Source organism: Dasypus novemcinctus, chromosome 11 (genome assembly GCF_030445035.2).
Source record: "Dasypus novemcinctus isolate mDasNov1 chromosome 11, mDasNov1.1.hap2, whole genome shotgun sequence".
NCBI lineage: Eukaryota > Metazoa > Chordata > Mammalia > Cingulata > Dasypodidae > Dasypus > Dasypus novemcinctus.
The window spans coordinates 101344593-101368412 of record NC_080683.1 but is presented as its reverse complement, the minus strand read 5'-3'; the positions used below and the strand labels follow the sequence as shown (position 1 = coordinate 101368412).

Here is a 23820-nt window from a genome sequence, read left to right as displayed (position 1 = left end):
CACGCCCACACCCCTGTATTATACCCTCCCAGGATTCTCAAGATAATGTTTTAATGGAAACTCTATCAATGTTTTAGATTCTTAAAAATAGCTAAGTTTTGAAATCCAACATATATTTTTGCCTCACCTATCTTATAATTCTTAAACTTTGTCTTGATTTAACTTCCAACAAGCTTTATGTAAAATTAATGGAATGCAAATATAAACCATTTCTTAAAGCTCAATGAAATCTGATTACACATATGAGTAATGTTGAATTGCTTTTCCTGGGAACTAGAGTTAATGATAGTGATACTTCAGATTTCTTTTCGCAATGCTTAATATATTAATAATTTAATTTTAAGCAATGTAAAGTTTATCATTTATCATTGGCCACATCTTTATATTAGGTCAAAATGATTCTGTAAAACATCTTTAAATCTGTAACTGGCCATTTCATTCTCTTCATGAGGGAAAACTCCCTTGCAAATTCTATTTTTCCTCATAGAATTTTGATTGCCATAACCAGGATTTGGCATGAAAATTGATTTTTAAATATGTAAGCTAGATGTTTGGAGATTAAAAAGATGTTTGGAGAGAGACTATTTAACTATTTGGTTCTATGATGTTCTAAATTAGATTATATAAAACCCGTTGAGGGGAGCAGATGTAATGCAAGTGGTTGAGCACCTGCTTTCCATGCACAAGGTCCTAGGTTCAATTTCTGGTACCTCCTGAAAAATAACCTGTGAAAACGTATTGTAGTGTTTACCAAACAACATCCAAAAACATACCCTTCCACAAGCTCAAGGACATTGGGTTGCCAATATGTCTATTTTCTATTAATATTTATTTTCACTCCTGCTAGTATCCTAAAACCATGAAGGGGTCAGATTTCTTTTCCCCTTTATTATCTTTACTAAATGTTTATAACAAGCTGCTACATTATAAAACTGATTGGCCATAGGTAAAGATTGTTTTTTAGAGGTATTTGTTTCCATTATATAGACATTTTTGAGTGCTATTTATAGACCTATTTTCTAACAAAGGCCTATTGAGTGGGACAAAGAATTAACATATACTATCTTGAATGAAGTAGATTAAATTCAATTGGCGTGTCACATTCTGGAACAGATAATGGGGTTTAAGCTCCATACTCCAGAAATCAAATCATAGAAATCAACTGAAATTTTCACTCTTACATCAGAGCATTCTTTCTACTCATTGTAATTGAAAATACATGTTTTAGATCAGATCATTTCAAGGAAGAGTATTAACGCTTTATTAAAATTCAATGTAAAATTTAATTGCACATTTTTTGGGCTATTACCATCTGTTTTTCATAGAATGATAATGTACTATAAGGTAATATAAAAGCATTATTTAAAAAGCAAAGTTTAATTCAGATCTTTTGTGGAAATTTGGAATCATAAAATTAGGGTTAAAAGAAATTCTTTATCATTAATGTTGAAAAGGTTGTTTCATTTAATTTGATTTTTAATACAATGTACCATTCAGAAGACTATTCATATGAAATATCCATATTCCCATAAAAAGTCTTGGCAATAAAATCATGGTGAACATTCTTAATTTGGGATTATCACATCATAATGCTGGTCCTTGAAGAAGGACTAAATGATAAAAGCCAGTGATGATTAAGAAATGATGAACAAGAGAGAACAGAACTATCTCAAAACCTGGGGGTAGGCTTATCTTTACAAGTAATTTATTCTGTGACATTGGGATAGTCACTTTCCCTGTGTGTTCCTATTTCATATTCCAAAGTTATTTTGCTAAGCAATTTATAGAGGACCTTCCAGCTCTGATATTATGTAATTCTCATTTGTAAGAAAGGTTTCCTATGCCAGAGACATTTACACTTTGTCCCTAGTTCTGAATAATGTCCTTTGTCTTCTCTCTGCAAGCACAAACTACTTAAAAGTACAAACAGGAAAGTCACATTCAGATTCTAAAATGAAAATATTTAAAAATATGGTACAAAGGACTATAATAGAATGATAACACAAAATATTTACTAGTACATTGAATTACAATTGAATTTCCAAAGTATACCTCAGGAGGAAAGTATGCTATTGGATGCTATCCAATTAAATGACATGAAGATTCTCTAAACATGAATTTAATTATGAGAAATAGTAATGACAGTGCACAAGATATAAAAAGAATGTCTATGACATGCAAAAACAACAACTCTAACAAAAATGGAACAGAAGAAAATATATTCTCTGGAGATAGAAAAATGTGGCTCACATGATTGTGGTTATTGGTGTGTTCAATTGTGAATTCTTTCAAACAAAATGTCATTAATGGTTTTCTATGCATTGCTAGTCAGTTCTTCAGTATATAATATATCCTGTTATGAGCAAAACTTTGTTAATTACATTAACAAAAGGTCAGAAAAAGGTTTGGATTAGGATATTTAGACTTCGCATCACTGGAAGGATGCAATTTTAAATGCCATATCAGGATACTCTAGGTTCCTACACCACCAAATCTCAGTATGACTTTCAGCCTTGACTCAGTGCATCTGCTCCAACTTCTATACCTAGTGATTCAGTCACATGAGCTTTCATACATTCTTAAGTCAGGGATGCCTTTCCACTTCTTTGATGGCACACTTTGTCATCAATTTCAAAATTCAGTGCAAATGCCAGCACATCTGTGAAGTCTTCTCTCATTGCCTCAGGTAGAGTTTGTCAGTCCTTTTGCTGAGATTCCACAGCCTTGTGGATCCACCTCCTTCATGGCACTTAATCTGTCGAGGTGGATGTGTGCCTGCATAGACTGAACTCCATGCGGGCATCCTTGTGTTTCCAGTTTCCTGCTCACAAGAGACACTCAATAAATATTTATTCAATATGCCAAGTTTATCTTTAAAAATGCAAAATTGGAACCTGCTTTTTAGAATACCCTTTCAAAGTGAAGGGACTTTAAGAGACCTGGGGTCCTTGTTCTGCATGAGGAGACACTACCACACTGGTAAACACTGGAGGAAGAACAAGTTCTGGTTTGCTGAAATTGTACTCTCTTTTTTTTTTTTTTGCCCCAATCAAACCCTTTCAGAGAGTGTCAGACTTCAACTTACTTTTACATATACATATTCAACTCAAAGGTTAAAGCACTGTTAAAACAGAGATTTTTTTTTTAAGTACGTGATAAAACCTAAAAAAAAAATTGGTCACTAAATATATTTCAAAGTACTCTTTTAGGGATTCCATGAATAACAGATATATAAAGAACTATAATAAAATGATAACACAAAATATTTATTAGTACATTGAATTACACTTGAATTTTAAAAAGTATACCTCAGGAAGAAAGTATGCTATTGGACGTCCAGTTAAATGACATGAAGATTCTCTAAATATGAACTTAACTACAAGAAATAGTAGGAATGGTGCACAAGATATAGAAAAAATGTCCATAACATGCAAAAATAGCAACTATAAAAAAATGGAACAGAAGAAAATACAGTCTCTGGAGACAGAAGAATGTGGGTCACACAATTGTGGGTAACTGGTGTTTTCAATTGTAAACTTTTATAAACGAAATGGCAATAATGGCTTTCTATGCATTTTTAGTCATTTCTTCAGTATGTAATATATTCTGTTATGAGCAAAACTTTGTAAATTATATTAATAACTTTAAGTAAACATTTTTCTTATATTCAATTTTATTTCTTCAAATTTTCTATTTGTACCATCTCATAAAATAAGTTTCATGTTGAATACTTAAACTATGATAGTGATTCCCAAGATCCCACAAAAAGTGTTGTAGAAGATGATTTCAAATTAGGAAAGGAAGTTCAAAAGATATACAATATACATAATGAATAAATCTCTTATAAATATAAAAGGATACATTATATCTCAAATAAATAAATGATCCAAGATTGTATAAATGATACACAGGCATTTAGAAAATTTAGATCAGAAATTTTTATCAAAAGTTGGGGGCAATCACCAAACTTGGGGTTATGTGATTAGCAAATTTATTTTTTGTAAAGGAATAAATGCTCATTTAATTCATTAGTTTATCCTGCCTCAAAGGAAACACATTCAGAATAATATTATTAGAAAAACATTTATTTGAATTTTTATGGATAAAATCCTAAAATATTATATCTCATTTATGAGGTGATTGTACAAAGTCAAATTGGTGATGGTGAGACAGAGGATGAGAGTTAAGAAGAAATAATGCACTTGGTCTTCTCTCTCTCCACACTAAATTTTTCTACAGTATTATCTTTACTCGGCTCCCATAACCAATTACTTAAATCTTTGTGCATAAAACTCTAGGTCTATGCAAGTCTAAGCCAGGAAAAACTCCTAGAATTTGAAGGACCTCAATAAAATTGAGAAATGTGGCTATGTGGGCCCACTGATTATTCTAAGGCCTAGACATCCATAAAAAGTAAGAAGATTAAGGAAAGTAAGACTGTCCGTATTTGGCAATCATGAATTAGTTTATAGACTCTTTTACCTTGATTATCAAATTTCATTCACCATTGCTTTTGTAACTATCCCATGAATGTCAATACTTGTATGAAAAAAAGGAATAAAATGAACTAAGTGCACAGTTTTGGTTACTGTAATTGCAAATACTGGTTTGTGTAGATACTATCTGTATTAGTGTTATTTAAATATCTTAGCTAGTTGGGTTTATAAAGTCAGGAAATATCTAACCATGAAATGTGATCATAATTACATTAGGCTTCTTTATAAAGATTAGAGAGAGAGTTTCCTCATAAAATGTGGTCATCAGGAATTTGGCAAATTTATAGATTTATTCAACAAAGTTATTAAGTTCCTAGTATTTGCCAGAGGACTTCAGAAATAGCATTTGGAAGCCTGGGTCAGGCAGCTTAGTAATGAATCTTGATGTAATTTGGTGATGCAGACAAGTTCACTGTTCACATTTACGGACCATCCATGGTGCCTCCTACTTTATAACCTATTTTCTTCCTACCGGAGGAGCATAGTGTAATTTTTTAGCCTTAACTTCTGACTCTGATGACCTTGGACATGCTAGTTATGTTTTTTTTTGGCTTCAGCCAGCACATCTATAAAACCTACCTAACATCTACCTCTCAGGAGATAGGGTATGGCTAAAAGGATCATGTGTAAAAGTGGTTACCCATTCAAAGTAGCAGCTTTATCATTACATATGGATATAGGAATGAACAAGACCAAGCCCTACTCTCAAGGAATTAATAATCTTGAAGTAAATTTTCTCTTTTGTTCAGACATGGAACATTGACACATTAGTTTGAACATGATTACATGAGTAGAATTTCAGGGCAAATGAAATTTTCTTTGAGAAATAAATTCTTCTTTTGTAGTGCATTTAGGATTCAATAGCTCATTCGTTCACTAGGAGATCCTTGTTTATATCAGCTCCTAACACAGTTAAATAGAAGTTAAAACCATACATATATGGTCTTTTATCAGGTAAAGAGCTTCTGATTTTACTTTTTAAAATCATTACTTATATTAGTCAGCCAAAAGGGTGCTAATGGGAAGTACCAGAAATCTGTTGGCTTTTATAACGGGTATTTATTTGGTGTAGAAGCTTATAGTTACAAGGCCCTAAAGAGTCCAACTCAAGTTTACTTTTTTACCAAACTCTGTTGTCATGTGTTGAAGCAAGATGGCAGGTGACACCTGTGAGGCTTTAGCCTGCCTCTTCCCTTTTAAGGCTCCATGGTCACAGCTTCTTCTGATCTCAACTTTAAGCTGGCACAGCGTCTCTCTTCCTGGGCTTCTTTCTTTCCAGGCTCAGCTTCTCTATTATCTTCACAAGATCAGCTGTAAACTATCAGGCGAATGGCTCATCTCTCTTCCTGAGGTCTCTGCCATGTCTATGGAGCTGTCTCTCTTCCTCTGTGTGTATCTACTTCTATGTTCTTGATTGAACATCCATTTATATAGCTCACCAAAGGGTCAGGGATTCAAACTGAGTCACCCTAATGATGTGATTGAATCAAAGTCCTAAACTTGATTCAATCAAGTGAACATAAAACCTTTGAATTTAACACAATCAAGGAATTCACACCCAGAGGAACAGGCCAGGTTACAAACACTAAGCTTTCTTTTTGTAATTCATAATGAATCTCAAACTGCCACATCACTTATTCCTGATCTTTTGGGAAGAGTAGATTCCAGAATTCTTATTTTGATTATTAATGTGAATGAAGACTGCTAATATCATAGCATATTTGAAAAGTCCACTCCTTACAGCCAAGCTCCATGGGCTAAAGCATCATTATATTAAAACTGATCATAATTTAGTGAAAAGAAAAGCAACTTAAATAATTTTTAGGTGAGTTTTCTCAATTAAGTTAATTTGAAAGGAGAGCCTACTATGGTGTTAGAGCTTGTCAAAAGACTTGAATACTAAATCCTTTGGAGAAGACTTCCTCTCTCATGGAGATCACTGGAAACACATTAAACAAGTTCTATGTATGCTGGTTATTTTAAATTTTTATGACATGACCCATGTCAGTTTAACAAACTGACATAGCCCAGCTTGCCATTCCCTCCATAGTGCTTGCGTAATGGAAGGAAGCCCTGCAGAGATGAATTTATGAACAATAATATAAGTTGCTGTTTTCAGGCCTCACTAATTCTCCTCACTATCTGTTGATGATAGAGCATAACTTCCAGAAGAACAATCTTATTCAAACTTTGTTTACAGATTCTTGAGAAATGCCTCACCATAGACTCACAGTACTGAGAACCATGTTTATATGCCATCCAAGCATATTTGAAATTCTGCTTTTTAGATTGTCTGCTCAGAGATAGATGAGAACACAGTTTGCAAAAATATCTTATTTTAAAAGACATAAGCACAAAGAAATATAAAAAAATGAGATTCCAAGATAAAAAAATAAGACACTGACCTACAAGTATTATTGAATTTTAAGTGTTACATCTTAAGAAATTTTTGAACAAATATTTAGAAAAAATTATATTGTAAGAAATTAAAAATACATGTACCAAGTACTTTAACCCACAGAATAGACAATGATGAAATGTATCATTAGAACAAAGAGAACGTCAAAGATGGCTTCAAAGCCAAATCACATTGAATTACAAAATTAATGGACAGTGTTCTGATAAAAATCAAACCATGGTTACATCTTTTCAGCATCACTCAAAATTAGTATTACACAAAACACCACATATTATTTAAAACCATTTAGATAACTTGAGAATTTTTTTCTGTATTTATTTATAAATTCTCTTAGTTTAAAATAGATAGAAGAATGATTTCAAATAGCTTTTCTGAAAAATCCTGGTTATCAAAAATGATGTTCAAATGAACATAAAACAACAGATGCATGTAAGGCATTTATATACTAAATATAAAACAATATACAATATCACTTTATGAACAATGTGCTATCACTTTAGGAAGCAACATAGAGCATTATGGAAAAATTTTAATATTTTTGATGTATGCTACATGGTGACCTTTAGTATTCATACTCTGAAAAATTATCACATATAATTAAACTTAGGGTCAGAGCTTTCCATATGGCTTATTAAAATATTTGTTTCCATCAGAAGAAAATTCCAGAAAGTTTGGTAACTTGATCTTACTATTATGTTCACCAAACCAAACCAAACCAAACCAAACCAAACCAAACCAAACCAAACCAAACCAAACCAGAGAAACCTCAAATCATAGCTACAAAGTAGGTATAAAAGGCATCGCTACAAAAGAAATACATAATGACAATTTTCAATTTTTAAGTGATCTATTTCAGTATTTCAGTGGAGCTAGCTGGCTAAGACAAAGAATTTTGAGTTTGGTTCTTTACACAGCTAGGGAGCCTGAACTCACTGATGATTCTATTAGGAACTTCTAAGCCTTGCAGTTTCAGTTTCTTTTTTTAATCTAGTCATTCTTGGCATTGACATCAAGCTAGGATGTACTCATGCAGAATAATTTTTTGTTAATATCTTTGTAAAATGTCACTAATAACAAATTTATATTGAACCTGATTAATTCAGAGCAATGAATAATAAATAATATCCAGACCAAAGGTATTATTAGTTATGGTTATTTCCTTTAAACCCACTTGAGTACTCATTGGTTAGGATTCCAAACATTTAACCTTTGTGCTGAGAAAGCTCTAGTGCTGACTTCCACTGTTAGAAAATTGTTTATTATTTCAGTCTTTTGTCTTTTCAGTTTCATGGGGGAATTTTTTATTGTTCTGATAAAAAGAAATGTTATTTCAACATGTATATATAATCTTCTACAGAGTAGTATTAGAGGAAAAAGCAAAATTGTTTTGTGTTTATTTTCCACGGTTAAGTATTTTTATGACCTCAACTTAAAAAATGTACTGAATTATGGCTATTATATTAGTCAGGAAAAGGGTGCTAATACAAAATACCAGAAATCGGTTGGTTTTTATAAAGGGTATTTATTTGGGTATTATAAGCTTACAGTTACCAGGCCAATGAGCATAAGTTACTTCTCTCACCAAAGTCTGTTGCCATGTGTAGGAGCAAGATGGTTGCCTATGTCTGCAAGGCTTCAGCTTCCTGGGTTCCTCTCTTCCTGGGGCTCATTTCTTTCTGCGCTCAGCTGCTCTGCCTTCTCCACAAAGCCAGCTGTAGACTAAATGGCTCTTCTCGCTTCCTGGGGTCTCTGCTGTGTCTCATCGAGCCTTCTCTCTGCTCCTCTGTGTTCTTACTTCCCAGGCTCGAGCATTAAAACTCCAAACTCCCTTCTTTGCAGTGTATTTTTCTGAGAGTCCCTACCCCCCAAGGGGGTGGAGATTCAACATCCTCCTGATGTGACCCAATCAAAGCCTCAATCATTATTTAATGAAGTAAAAGTGAAATCTTTGAATCCAGAATAATCTTATATATTTGGAGGGACAGCCAATTTACAAATATAATTCAATATCTCTTTTTGGAATTCATAAACAATATCAAATTGCTACAGCTATTGACCTTTTATTCTCCCAAAAGAAATAGTTTCTGTACTATTTCTAGTACATTATTTAAATAATATACTGGTTTCTAGTACATTATTTAAAACTTACTTAAATAGCTGTTTTGATCACAGCATGTATGAATCACTTTTAAACGTCTGGCAATAGTGCATCAAAATTTATAAAATCATGGTTATTGCCAACACATGAATGATTTATCAATACAGGGAAATTATATGGAGATTGGATTTGAAACAGTCAAGGAAAAAGTTATAACCTAGGATATCACTCTATTTTATTTTTCATCTTGCATATATAATTAAGAAAACATCTAGCTTTCTAACTTATTTGCCATTGTAGACTTAGTTTAATTATCAGGTCAAGTCAAACTCTGTAAACAAAGACAATAATATTATTTTGCAGGCATTAAAAAAAAAACATGTTACTAGGTATGTTGATAATCTTCCTTTATAAATGAGAATTCAGGCTGCTTTGTTTCTGCAATATCTGCGTATAATCTGCACTTTACCTCTATTTCCAAATACTTATTGGATATTTCCTTTTTGGCTGTCTTACTGACACATCAAACACAATACATTCAAAGCAAAATAATATCTTCCTTCCCAAAGCTCTACACACTGTATTTCATATCTCAGTTAATGGAAAATTATCCTTCTGTATACCAAGCAAGAATACCACGAGTCATCCTCGGGTGTTTTACCTGATTTATATCTTCCATCCAATTAAAGAACTAACGTGGTGATCCCTGTGAAGTCTGCTCAACTTACAAGCCTAAAACCAAATGACATCTTCACTATGAAAACCTTCCCCAATTTTAAAAGTAGAATTTTTTCTCTATTATCTATATAACTCCACTGGAGAACTTGTCACATGATACAATATTTTGTTTGTTAGCTGACTGTTCGTTCCATGTATTATTTTGGATACAGACTACTCCAAAAACAGTGTAAAATAATTAATTTTACTTTGTTCATGATTGATTGGGTGTGGACTTCAAGAAGTATCAGGTGAGCCATGTGTGCTGCAGTACCTCGTGTGATTGCCATCAGCCAAATGTTGGCTTGCAAATCGTTGTCAAAGTCATCAACCCCTGGATATCCAAGAATGCTCACTGAGGTAGCTGGCGGTTGATGCCAGCTCTTGGCTAGGAGCTCATCTTGGGCTGTTGACTGAGCTGTCTTTAGATAGCCTCTCCAGCATGGCAGTCTCAGTTGGACTACTGGCTTCTCTGCTGGCTTCCTCAGAGTATGTGTCCCTTGAGAAGCAGGAGGAAGCTTCATGGCCTTTTCTAGGTTAGCTTTGCAAGTCACACAGCATCACTTCCACTGTTTTCTGTTGGTTACAATGGCTCATGCAGCCAAACTGACTCATCTTCCAAGGCAGGTGTCCTCATTCTCTCTTCTTTTCTTCTAAAACGTGTCCTTCTTTTCACTTCATCTCTGTTGGTCTATGCTCTTTTCATCTTACAAGGCCTGTCTCAATACTCCCTGCGTAAAGCCTTTTCTGATCCCACTATGAAGCTGTGAGAGCCAGTTCCTTTGTGGTTGAGTTCAAAGAGACATCTATTTAAATCCTAGTTCTCTTGTGTATAAGCTACATATCTTTGGAAAGTTATTTAAATCATTTATGTGAAAAGTAGGAATAGTAAACTACCTACCTCATAGGGTTGTTTTGAAAGTTAAGTAACAAAACAGTAGATAACATTGCCTGACATAAGCATAAGCAGACAATAAAGCTTCCCTATTTATGTTACAAATTCTATCTCCAAAGCCAATAGCATGTTATTTATACCTTTATTAAAAGTGTCTATCAAAGTTTGCCCATTGTGATAAGCTATAGGCTTGTTTTCTATGTTCTGCATAAAAGCCTTTCATATAACTGATCCCAGCAGACAACTGCATCTTGAGTATCAACTCAATACCCTCTCTTTAAGCCTCAGTAAAAAAAAAAAAAAAAAAAGTGAAGAAACTTGCAGTTTGTTCTCTATTATTTCTTGTAACCTTTACTCCCCATGATTTCTCTTGCAGAAATTAGAAAAGATAAATCTGGGAAGACTTCTTCAGTTCTGAAGGATAAAGGTAATAAAGCCAACTTAACATATTATTTATTAGCCAAAAATACCTGAATGAGTGTATAGTACATTAGAGAAGTCTTCCTTGCATAATTGTGGGCCAATTTTGCAGATCATACTTTTGAGAATATATGTATATTTGCCTCTAGTCCCTTAAATACATTCATCTTGTTCACTATGCCCAAATGGTTGCTTTGATTACAATTTTGGGGACTAAAGTGAAAAAAAGGATTTTCTTTAAAGAGTAAGAAAAATATCATAGAAGAGAAGTAAGGGATGTTATAAAGGATTTACCTCCATGCTCTTAGGTTCTCTTCTTTCTGTCCACTTAAAAATATACATTCAGGGCATTTTACTTTCCAAGTCTTTGGTAATTATTAGATAAACAAAGATGACAAAGCCAGGAGTGGGGAGGAAGTTGGGGAATTAGAATTCTGAACCCTGTTATTTTCAAGTACTCTTGGGCAGGTTCTTTTGGCTTTAGTCACGCCAGGGGACTTAAAGCTCTGAAAATTCTTGCCTTGTTTTTGAGTTTTATGACTTTAGTCTCCTTGTTGGACCTTGCCCATTTCTCTTTGTCCATCCAAATCCCAGTCACCCTTCTAAAAGTAATGCCGTGTACATCATTAAGCCTTCTCTATCTTCAACTTTCACTGAATCCCCTCTTCTGAATTCATACGCTTACAACATTTATAATTGATTCTGTAGAATTCATATCTATAATACATATATGTAAATGTTGTTGTCTTTTATTAATTAATTGAAATGCCATTCATCCAAAAAAATGTAAAGGATCAAGACCTGATGTTATTCACCTTGATTTTTATGTGGACTGATCAGTATCACATTCAACACTTATTATACACCTAATAGGCATTAATCAGTTCAGACACTCACTAGACACTGCGACTATGAGAAGGGCGTGGTCGATACCCTCATGGGAATTAAAAGTATTAATTACATAACTAAATTATTAAAATCATAGAGGAGATACACAGGGCACTATGAGAGGGTATAATAGGAAAACCTAATCAAGTCTGGGACTTCACGGAACTTTTAGAAGTTAAATTAAATTCAAGCAAGAAAGATAAGGAGCTAGCCAGACAACAATATGGGCAATGATTTGGGAAAAGTCCAGGAGTAGGGCATCTGCTCCTTGCCAGGCATTTTGATACAGCCTTTATGCATTTGTTTTAGCACAATCCATTTGCTACCAGAATTATAGTAAAGGATGAAGCTGAGTTATACATAATGGAAATTATTTGGTGTCACAGTATGTAAGGGGTGAAGGCTAGATTCAAAATCATGTCTGTGTGGCTTCCAGGTCCTATTTTTTTTTTTCCCCTTTTTAACACTGACACTGCTTGCTCCTTAGGATAGGGTTCTTGGATTGATATTCTTCAAAGCACATGTGAAGTTAGAGCTCATCACATAAGTCTGGAAAATATTTTTGACATAGATGCCTCAGATACATAATATGAAAAATAGTCTGGGTCCTTTTTCTAATGGGGTGACTCCACTTAATTTCCACAGAGGAGTTGTCTATTTTAGCCCAGTGATTACTTGTACTCGGGAAAGGACTCCTTCTTTCTCCATTTTCATTTTATCCAGCAATTAAGAAAAACAGTGTCCTTGATTGTATGCGAAACAAATGAGACTTTGAAACAAAGTACCGTGGAGATCGTATTATCTGAAATTCACAATTTGCTAAATCTAAACCTCCATTCCCTCTAAGAATATATTTTGTAAATGAGCAATATGTAGTGTCTCATGCAATACATACATATTAGTCTGCACATACGTCACATCAATATGCAGAATACATATTACTGCTTACTATAAAAGCAGGTCAGAAGAAATATTGGGGCTTACTTCAAAAGCTACCTTTCAGACAATGATAATTATAAAATTCTTAACTACCACTTAAAGACTTTACTTGTGCTAAACTAGTTGGAAAGGGCTGTTGTAATAATCTGCCCTGGAAAAGGTTAGATGGGGATTTAACTCCATAGTGATCACTCACCGAGTAGGCTCCTGCAATTTCTACTAGAGTTATTATTGGTATTAATGTTCAGTTGTAAGCAGTTTCCTAGTGAACACTTGTCTCTCAATATAAGTATTGCAAGGTGTTGCCACAATCACTGGAATATATCATGTATATAAATGTTTATTTTATATGATTATTGACTTAAGACAATTTAAAATTCACCGTTTTTTTCAAATGCCAAAAAATCTGTTATAGATAAAGGCTAATATTTTGTAAGAAATTTGTTTTTCTCTTTATTTTGTGAATTAAATAATCTTAACTAAAAATTACAGGAAAAAATCAAAATACTACCTACAAGATTTGAGGGACTTTTTAAAACCTCTGCAGTGTAATTTTTTTCTGGAATCTCTTTGGAGTCTGCAGTTGCATTGTGGCAGAATCTGAGCGCAGCAAATTCAGTTGCTTAAAAGGAACATATTAGATTGGAGTCATTGTATCTTGCAAGTTATTTCTATTAAGCATCTAAGAAGTTGCCTGCATTAGCTGTTGTCTCCCAGAATCCACCTGCATGCCCACATCTGAACCCATTCTGAAGCAATTTGCTACAATTCTAAAAACAGCTTTATTACAGAGAAATAATTTGGGGGCCCATTTACCTGGGATAGGTAATAACCATGAGTCAATTAGGCATTGGGGGAAAAAATCATTACGTTTGTATCTAATTTAAGGTGATACAGGGAACCCTAAGCAAGATTGTTCCAGAAAAGAAGAGCAGGAGAAAGACAAGTCTTGCTGACTTCTGCTGCCAGTTCAGCTATTGACTTACCTGGAGTAAAGAACACACTGAAGCCCTGTCGTTCACCAAAGTGGCAGCACTGCTCTGGTCTTGACCACCTGAAAAGCAGAAAAACCTGTATTTACCCCTGTTTTTGTTTATAGTCCTTGTGCATCCATCTCTATCCCATTGCCACTTGCTTTAAACAGAAGGTTGGACCTCTCTGAGGATGAAAGTTTCATGTATGGGGACCAAGGAACTGCAAACTAAACCCAAAAACTGCAACAAAGTGATTAATCTCTCCTCTGAGAATGCAAAATCAGCACCTTTGGGTTCCTCCATTACTGGAGCAGTATGATGGGCCCTAAAAATTGCTGATGAATTTTGTGACCAGAACTGTGTAAGCTTGGCTCTAATGCCAGAGGATTTTTAATAGAGTTTACCTTGATCCATATGCTAATAAGCCATCTAATAAGCTCCATGTCCAGATGCTCAGGAATATGAATCTGAGGGCTCCCCATACCTAGCTGTCCTCAACATATATTTCTCAGCCATTCCCACTCATCAAACCAAAGCTACAATTCAAGATGGAGAAGGATGTCTGAGGACTCTGGACCTGGTCCCCAGAAGCAAGGCTTTACTTCACCTTGGACATCATTCCAGTTCATTCCTATTTTTTTATCTATGGGCAGTATAACAGGAATGGAAAACATGAGACTATCTTTCTGTTCTTCTGTGAAATTTTCCTCTATCACAGCCTCCTTGCCCAGTTTATATGCCAGCACCAGTAAATACTTTCTAGGTCCTGATAATCAAATTCTTATATCTACCTGTAGGTTCTCGTGGACAAATGAAAAAAAACTATCATATTTTTTTAAAAAAAACTATAAACAATCCCTATGTTATGCTCCTGACAATCAAGGCAGAAGAATGGAAAAGGGGTCTTGAAGGTTGACCCAAACCACTGCTTTAATAGTGCCTCCTTCCTAAACAGACACGCAGGATTTTCCTATCACCCTTACTCCATTATTTTGTCAAATTTATTATCCCACTCACTTTCTTGGGTTAGAGACTGCCCAGACCAACCTGCAGACTTCCACTATCAGCTCAAAACCCCTTGCAATCAGAAAGAACACTGAGAGGAAATGAGCTGTAGGAAATGAGCTGCAGTGCAAGTGATGACCCAGCCTGGGAGCAAAAGACATGTTCCCATTAGCAAAGGTGTAAATAGAACAAAAGAAAACTTGCCAATAAAAATCACTCCTGTTTTCTGGGAACTTCTCCAAAGTTTAAGGTGATGGTTTTATGACTTTTAAATGCCCCATAAAAGTGCATCTGTAATTCCATCCCCTCCTTCTCTTCTCCACTAAGATCAAAGTAGTGCTGGGTACATCTCGGTCCTATGTTTTCTAACTACTTTGATCTCACACAAACATACTTTAATCAACATGCTGAATCTTGAATTCTGAGACCCTAGGCCTTATACTTTTCTAACCCACTGGAAACCTGTCCCTACTACACTCCTCATTTCATAGCACATTGATTCTTTTGGTTTAACCACAAAGTTCAGAATCAGTGAATGACCCCCATCAGCTTAAAAAAAGCTAATGAAGCTTCCCAGTGTTTATGTTCAATCTGTGGCTCTTGATTTCATTTCCACATGCTGAAGTATAGGGAAAAAACCTGCCTTATTTATACTTAACACTATAAATAACAATTCAGACATCTCTTTGCCATGAAGCCCATTTTTAAAAAAATCTTCATGTATATGAACAGATATCTAAGGCTATATAGCTTATACACTGTATTAGTGAGCCAAAGGGGTGCTGATGCAAAGTACCAGAAATCTGTTGGTTTTTATAAAGGGTATTTATTTGGGGTAAAAGCTTACAGTTAGAAGGCCCTAAAGAGTCCAACTCAAGGCAGCTTTCTCACCAAAGTCATTTGTCATGTGTTGATACAAGATGGCGGGTGATCTCTGCCTGGTCTCTTCTTCCTTCTTCCTCTTAAGGCTCTGTGGGCCCAGCTTCTTCCCATCTCAGCTATAGGCTGTGTAGGGCTCTTCAATCAGGTCTTCTTATATCAGTCAGGCATAGGCACATTTCTTTCCAGGCTTTCTCTGCTGCTCAGCTTCTCAGCTGCTAACTACCAGGCAAATGGTTTAGCTCTCCATTCCTGACACATCCAAAGCCATCTGGACTCACTTAACTCAAAATGTGATACTTTAGGGAAGCGGACTTGGCCCAGTGGATAGTGTGTCCGCCTACCACATGGGAGGTCCACGGTTCAAACCCGGGCCTCCTTGACCCGTGTGGAGCTGGCCCATGCGCAGTGCTGATGCGCGCAAGGAGTGCCGTGCCATGCAGGGGTGTCCCTGCAGAAGGGAGCCCCACGTGCAAGGAGTGCGCCCCATGAGGAGAGCCGCCCAGTGTGAAAGAAAGTGCAGCCTGCCCAGGAATGGCACCGCACACACGGAGAACTGATGCACAAGATGACGCAACAAAAAGAGACACTGATTCCCATGCCGCTGACAACAGAGGTGGACAAAGAAGAACACACAGCAACTGGGGCAGGAGGAGGGGGGAAAGGGAGAGAAAAAAAAATATATATATATATAATAAAAAAATTTTTTTAAAATGTGGTACTTTAGTAGCATCTCCATTTTCAAGTGCCACCATCATATTCTCTGTATTCCCATTCCCTACAGTAAGGTGGGAATAGAAAAAAATGGCAAGAAGGATAGATAGATTTCTTTCCTACCTTTCCCACTGCATAAAACTCATTTTTATCAGTGAAATGGATACTGAGTTTAATAAAAAACAAAAACTTGTCTTTGTTTGCCAAAGGGATCCTTATGCAAAGTACCAGAAATATGTTTATTTGGAGTAAAAGCTTACAGTTCTGAAGCCATGAAATATCCAAATCAGGGTACCATCAAAGATACTTTCTCACCAAAGTCAGCTACTGGTGAACTGGGTGTCCTGCCATAGAAGAATCCAGCATTTGGCATAGCTAATTTCTTCATCCCTGAGCTGCTGCCTGGACCCCGCTTTTTGGGAGCCTCTTTCTGTGCCTCTGTGCTCTACTGATTCCAGACCCTAAGACCTCTCTCAGCCTCTCAGGGTTTCTCTGCCTTTTTGTAGCTGTAAATGATCCTGCACATGGCTGGGTCAAAAGGGCAGAGTTCCATTTTTTTATTTGTGTCTCCATTTATATAAAGCTCCAGTAAGAGGATGAAGACTCAACTTGTGTCAGGCATTTCTGATGTAGTTCAATCAAAAGGGTTCCAGGCCCATAGGAATGGATTAGTTAAAGAGTATAATCTTTTTCTTTTTGGCAATCCATAAAATAACTTCCACATTCCACCCTCTGAATCCCAAAAAGACATGTTTTTCCGTATGCAAAAATGCATTCATTACATCACGATATTTCAAAACCTTACATCATTTCAGTAGGAATGCTAAGTGCAAAATCTCATAAAAATCAGTTATAGGCATGTGGTTTGTCTTGGGTCAAAGTTCTCTGCCAGCTGTAGACCTGTGCAACTTAGAAACCAAGTTAGAGCTTCTAATATACGAAGGAGGTACAGTCACAGAATAAACGTTTGCATTACCATAGGAAGAAACTGGAAGGCAGGCAGGCATTATGGGTCTTAAACAGTTCTGAAAACTTGTATTATTCCATTAGATTTCAAAGTCTAAGTGTGAACTGTTTTATTTTTTAATAGGCTGTTGAGGACAGATGATGATGCCCAAGGCATTGTGCATGTAATTGTCAGGAGATCGTATGATCAGAATCATATCTGTGCTAAAGCTGGTAGAAGAAATGAAGTTTTATATGACTTACTTTACATAGGAGCTACATTTTTAAAATGTGGGGAGTTCATAGATGAAATTGTTGCTTAAATTTTATTTTAGTCTTAGTCCTGAAATTTGACTGGATCTGATGACTAAAATACCTCATTTAGCATGGCTATATAGGGTTTTCCATTTAATTGTTTATTTTTTTAATAAACATAGCCTGAAACAAGTGAATTGTGTTAGTGCTGATTATAACAGTGTGGGGAAATTTTTGAATGCTGAAATGTTGTATTTTAAAAAATTACAGATAAAATAAATTTCTGTCCATCCAAATGCCCATTCTCTTAAATGGACAAATAGATTCTTAAATGTTAACTTGTCAACCATTTAAATTTACGCCAAATAAAAATTATCAGGGGATGGGTTGTTGTATTCTATACTGTTGATTCTTTGCCTCCATGTATTTAAAATCACTTCTATAATAAAGCATTGTGCCATTTCCTACCAGGTTCATCCTACTCATAGCTTACTGACTCCATTACATATCTGTTCTCAAATCCTTTTATCTTGGTTTCAAATAAATGTTCAACATTTCTTTCCAGAGCCTATTATGGGGAAAGAAGTGAAGATTTCAGCTTCCCTAAAGGAAAAAGGTAATATTGTAAAATGAAATGTGGATGGAACTGCGTTGACCTGCCTATTGCATATTCAGTTATTTGCCACAAAGTAATATATGATTTCTTTTTCAGGGTCTTAAAACTGTAGCTTTCACATGCACTGTTATGTTTTCCAGAAATTGAAAAAGGGCTTGTTTCCCATCTTCAAATTCTAAATTTTACTATGAAACAACAAAAGAAATAGTAGCTGTGTCAGAAATACTGAAAAGGCTTTTAGAAATGTGTATTCTATTCTGAGAGGAAAATGAGGGAATCCATATTTTATAAATTTTGCAAGAAGAATCTTAGGAATAGTCAGAGAAATCACAGATTTAAGGTAAAATAAAATTAATTCCTCAGTAATAGCTTACTATTCTGTAAATTCAATATAGTAGAATCCAAAACAAACTTTACATTAGAAGCAATTTGGAGATACTATAGTTCAATCCCTTCACTTTAAAGAGAAATACAAATTAAAAAGTCCAGAAACTTTCAAAGTTATTATAGTTTGTGGAAATATCAGCATAAGAACCCATTTCTAAAACAAGCCCTGTTCTTTCTAGTGTGCCTTAGTGAGCCTCTGGCCTTCCCATTGTAAAGGCCTTGGAGTAATGTGGATTCCGATATGCAATATATCAAGTGTGTTCCCTGAAATATAATTAAATATGCTAAGGTAGGAGGTAATACATTTATTTTCTAATTCAGGCAATTAATTTCTATGGGTGTGGCATTGTAACACTACATCTAATATTATTCATTGTCAAAACGAGCATTATAAATTTTCCACTTTATCCATTTCAGACAATCATTGAAACCTTAGAAACTATGAAATATGCCTATTATATTTTATTTTAGAAATACAGCCCACTTCTTCATTCACCTGAATGAGCTTTGGATGAACTATTGAGCAATGCTGGGGGACTTAAGGGTAAAAAACCCTCAATTTGCTAACATTTTTAATTAAAAAGAAAAAGACTTCTGGTGAACTTGTACAAGCTTGTGTTGGAGTTGGCAGATCCATGGGAAACAGTGGGAGAGTAGAGCTGCCAGAATAATCAGTCAGAGAAATGAAGGAGTCATGGGGAATCCATTAGTCAGTGTAGCAATGTATGAAAACTGTACCCTTAAGTCATATTTTTCTGACTTTGCAATTAATTTTAAATTAAACAAAATTGATGTTTAATGAAACATATGGGAACAACATGTTTTTATTCCTAAGCCCTCATATATTCTTGATTTCAAAATATATTTAAAGCAACATAGGGGCAAAAACAATAGAACATTTAGTTTTCAGTTTTGAAATTTAGTAGCACACCTAAACCTTTATCTTAAATATTCCCTATTGTAATGGTTACTTTGATAATGTACAAATACTTTTGGTAACATCCCCAACTTTATTTTATTCTAGGGATATTTTGCTTTGCAAAAGGATTATAGCATGTTATGTTAAATGTTCAAAAAGTTGATAAATGTTGCTACATTATATCAAAGATTGAATAAGTTGCAAAAACTAATGGATTCTCCTAGATTTATTTAAATGCTAATTTGTTCTAATACATGCTGGATTTTTTTAAACATGATCTGATTTTTTATTTACTTGGGTATTTGCCCAACAAACTAATTTTTTTTAAAGTGTTCAGTGTATTGAGTGATTTAATCACAGGATGATAATCTAATTCCTTTGCCAATGTAAGGAAGAAATACCAAAAAATGAGGAAGACACAGGGATAGTACACATTTCCACATTTTTTAAATTAAGGAATATCAGTTCATAGAAATGATTTTCCCCCAGAAGAAATGCATGTGGAATATATATACATGGATGATAAGTAATTCAAGTTTCCACTAAAATCACTCTGCATTTATTTTGGTCTTCCATCACTAGAAATGTCTACCCAAAAGTCTACTCTCTCTTTTTCCACCCTTCCACATATTCTTTTACCACCATTGCTCATGAGATTGTTATTATACCACAAGTCAGCTCATGGTCAGAGACAATTGTAGTGTTGGTGAGGGAAATGTAAACCATCTTGTTGAGGATGTATTGCTTTAGTTAAATCCTCATTTTATATCATTGAATATTTATATGATCCCACCATTTTCTTCCTAATTTTTAATGATATGTGTGGCTGTTTGAGATTATGAACATCAAAAAAGAAGAGGATTATGTTTGTAAACTGGTTTGTTCCTCTGGGTTTGATCCCCTTTGATTGCACTAAATTCAAAGGTTTTAAGTTTGATTAGACCAATTTAGGGCCTTTGATTCAACAAAATCAAAAGGGCATGACTTTGGGGTTGAGTTCCCATCCCCTTGGTGGGCTGATATACTGGAATCTTACTCAAGAAGACACACAGAAGAAGATACAGAAGAAGAAGAGGAGAGAGAGCTTTCTCATTTTTGATTCTGGATCCTGGAGAGCCATTTGCCTAATAGTTTGCAGCTGAAGAGAACAGAGCAGCTTGAGCACAGGGACCAGGCAAAGATTGGCCACCAACATGTGGCAACTGACTTTGGTGAGGAAGCAGCTTTGAGATGGACTCTTTAGGGCCTTGCCACTGTAAGCTTTTACTCCAAATAAATCCCTTTATAAAAACCAACAGATTTCTGGTACATTGCTTCAGCACCCTTTTGGCTGACTAATATAATATGTATTGGTAAATAAGTATTTGTGTAAAAAGATTTCAGTGAAATATAATCACCAGAATTGTGACTGTAAACCCTGTTCTATTATTATTTTAGAAATTGAGGCTTTAAATACTGCGTCAGGATATTTCACAAGTCGTTTTTTATTTTCCCATTTAAATTGACAAAGATCTCCCTTAATAATGTTCTAGAATATTTATGGTGCTTTGAAATTTAATGCATTCGATTTCTTCTTTTTTCTTTCAAACAAACAACAACAAAAAAATCATGTCTGTGTCGCTCAATGTGAACATCAGCATTTTGACATTTATTCCTAAAAGTATAATCGTAATAGGTAAAGTGACTTTCAGTGTCCCAGTGAAAGCTGGTGAGTGCTGTCTCATGCAAATCAGAGCAGTCGCATTTCAAATAATTCCTTACTAACAAGGACTCAATTTTAAGAGAAAGATTGTTAGGCTTTTGACTTGTGCAAAACTCTAACAACTAGTTCAACATTTCTTTTAGTAAATAGAGAGCTTTTACAAAGTCTTAATTGATTTTCTGCTGAAGGTGTATTAGACATAATGAAACTATTACCATACTAAAATGACAACTTGCTCTATTTTGTATTAATCTTACAGGATTTAAATAGCTACAGCATGCACTTCTTTGAATAAACACAGAGGAATATTTTAAGTTAAGCTGTTAAATGTGGGTATGCAATGCAATCTCCTATTTAATTAAAAAAAAATGGCCAGGAGCCCTGCCCCCAGATTCTGATTCAGTAGTTAGTAGAGATAATGAACCTATCTTTTTAAAGTCTCACAGTGGACTTTCGGAGAAAATTATACTATATATGCAAGTTTGATGTCTCTTCTTTGCTCCAAATCCTTAGTATGATAGAAAATACACAGATGAATAAATTAAAAGCATATAGCCATATATATATATATGTATATCAATGGGAAAAAGTAGATGGATAAAAAACAGGTAGGAAAAACAAAGCAGCATGTCAGATTGAGGCTGTATGAGTCCTGTGCTCTGGGTCCTTAATCAGCAGAGCTGACCAGAAATTGTACTACTGTAGGGTTAAAACAATAAATTACCTTCTTTGCCAATGCTGTAAAAATATTACAGTATTACTGTTAGCTATATTGTCTATATATTATATTAGTTTGCATGTTTCCCATGCTGAGGGTCAGTAATGGGGGGAGGGTATGAGGATGCATGGAATTTTTCCTTTTAGATTAAGGAAAATGTTCTGAAATGGACTAAGCTGATGATTGCGCAACTCTGTGATGAAACTGACAGCCACGAAGTGGACACTTTGGATGGACTGAACAAGGCAGGGGACCATATAATGCAATGAACCCTGAGGTGAATGAAGAACTGTGGCCAACAGAACAACTATGAGAATGTTCTGTCATGAATTATAACAAATATACAATAGTAATGCATTGTGTTAATAATAGAATGGTTTGTGGGAAAAATACACCAAATATCTGTGGACTAGAGATAGCAGCAGTGTTATGATGGTGTTGTTTCATAATTTTGTAAAAATGTGTCACAACAATGGAAGGTGCTCATGGTGGGGTGATGTATGGGATTCCTGTATGTTTTACATGACTGGTTAAATCACAATTTCCCAAATTTAAAAAAAGTGTCAAAATTAAAAATAAATAAATTACCTTGCAATAAGGATGGGTTTGAAGCAAGTCTCACTGCTTTTAGCAAGGGGCTAAAATTCAGCCCTTATTCAAGAAAAGATGCTGAAAACAGTTGCTGCTAACAGTTCTTGGGGGTTACAATTTATATGAAACTGCAAACTCAAGGAGAAAGGAGGAAATAGACCCAGCCTCTCATCCAGGACCTGAGAACAGTCACCTGCTAGATGGGTTGGAATATCCCTGCTAACACCATGGGAAAGGGGTCTCAAGGAATCCAAGGAAAAACTACATTAGAGGCCCAGAATGAGAATGGGGCTAAGGGAAGGAACTACACAACCACGAAAAGAAAAAAAGAAAAAAGCAAGTAAGCAAAAAACTGCCACAAATTACAAACCAAATTCCAAATCACGTGGAAAAAAACAACAACCAAGATAAGCATCTTGATTTACTTTGGTGTTGGTTGTGATCACGTGGTCATTCTGATGCAGGCTCTGCCACCTCCAACACCTGGTTTACAAGGTCTGCTTTGCCTGGGCTTCCCATGCAACCAGAAAAAGAAGGGAGCAGGAGGAGCATGTGTGGCAGTTTTCCCATTCCCATGCCATTAGGGGGACTCAGTTTCCTGATACACTTACCCCTAGAGGATTCTGGGTGTGAGAAATAAGAGAGAATGGATTTTCTTGGGAAGTTAGTGCTTTCTGTCACAATATGTATCTATGTTTGAAGATGGTTCTAAGAGCATGAAAAAAAATAATGATACAAAGATGATTGATAAAATGGTCCATAGGAGGAGTGACCAAGAGAAGAGGATTCAAAGGGAAATAAAATATCATCACTAAATAAAACAAAAATGCAAAACCAATATGCATGACACTATCACAAATATGCATTTACATAATATGTGTTTGTGTATAAATGTGCCTTTAAATAAAATAAAATTAGAACAGGAATTATGTGGAGGGAATCTTTTTAAAAAAGATTAATGAAATGTAGAAACTTCTAGCAAGAATGGTTTCAGAGGGGGAGAAAAAGAAAAAAGATAAGATATAGAAGGAGATAAAGGAGAGAGTGTTAGGGAGAGGAGAGATATCAAGTAAATATTAAGATGAAAAAGGACATGAAGCACTTAACCACAGATAAAGAAGAAAATTTAAATCATAAGTCAATGTTTTAGCCAACCTCATGTCAAAAGTTTAAAAGGAACATGAAATAGGCAATTTCTAAAATATTTCTCATGACCTAATTTTACGCAAAACATAGAAAATTT

General features: G+C 35.0%; 1 protein-coding gene across 22 annotated transcripts in view; it reads left to right on the top strand.

The window, feature by feature from the left end:
- Positions 1–23820, top strand: part of TRDN (triadin) — a 462763-nt gene that overhangs the window by 325055 nt on the left and 113888 nt on the right. For 21 of the 22 annotated variants that reach the window (XM_058307371.2, XM_058307382.2, XM_058307378.2 and 18 more), the window contains 2 exons: positions 11002–11052; positions 18210–18260. In XM_058307371.2, coding sequence (XP_058163354.1) covers positions 11002–11052; positions 18210–18260 — 102 coding nt within the window. The remainder of the gene's footprint in view (positions 1–11001; positions 11053–18209; positions 18261–23820) is intronic. The other variant, XM_058307369.2, reaches the window with a different exon arrangement.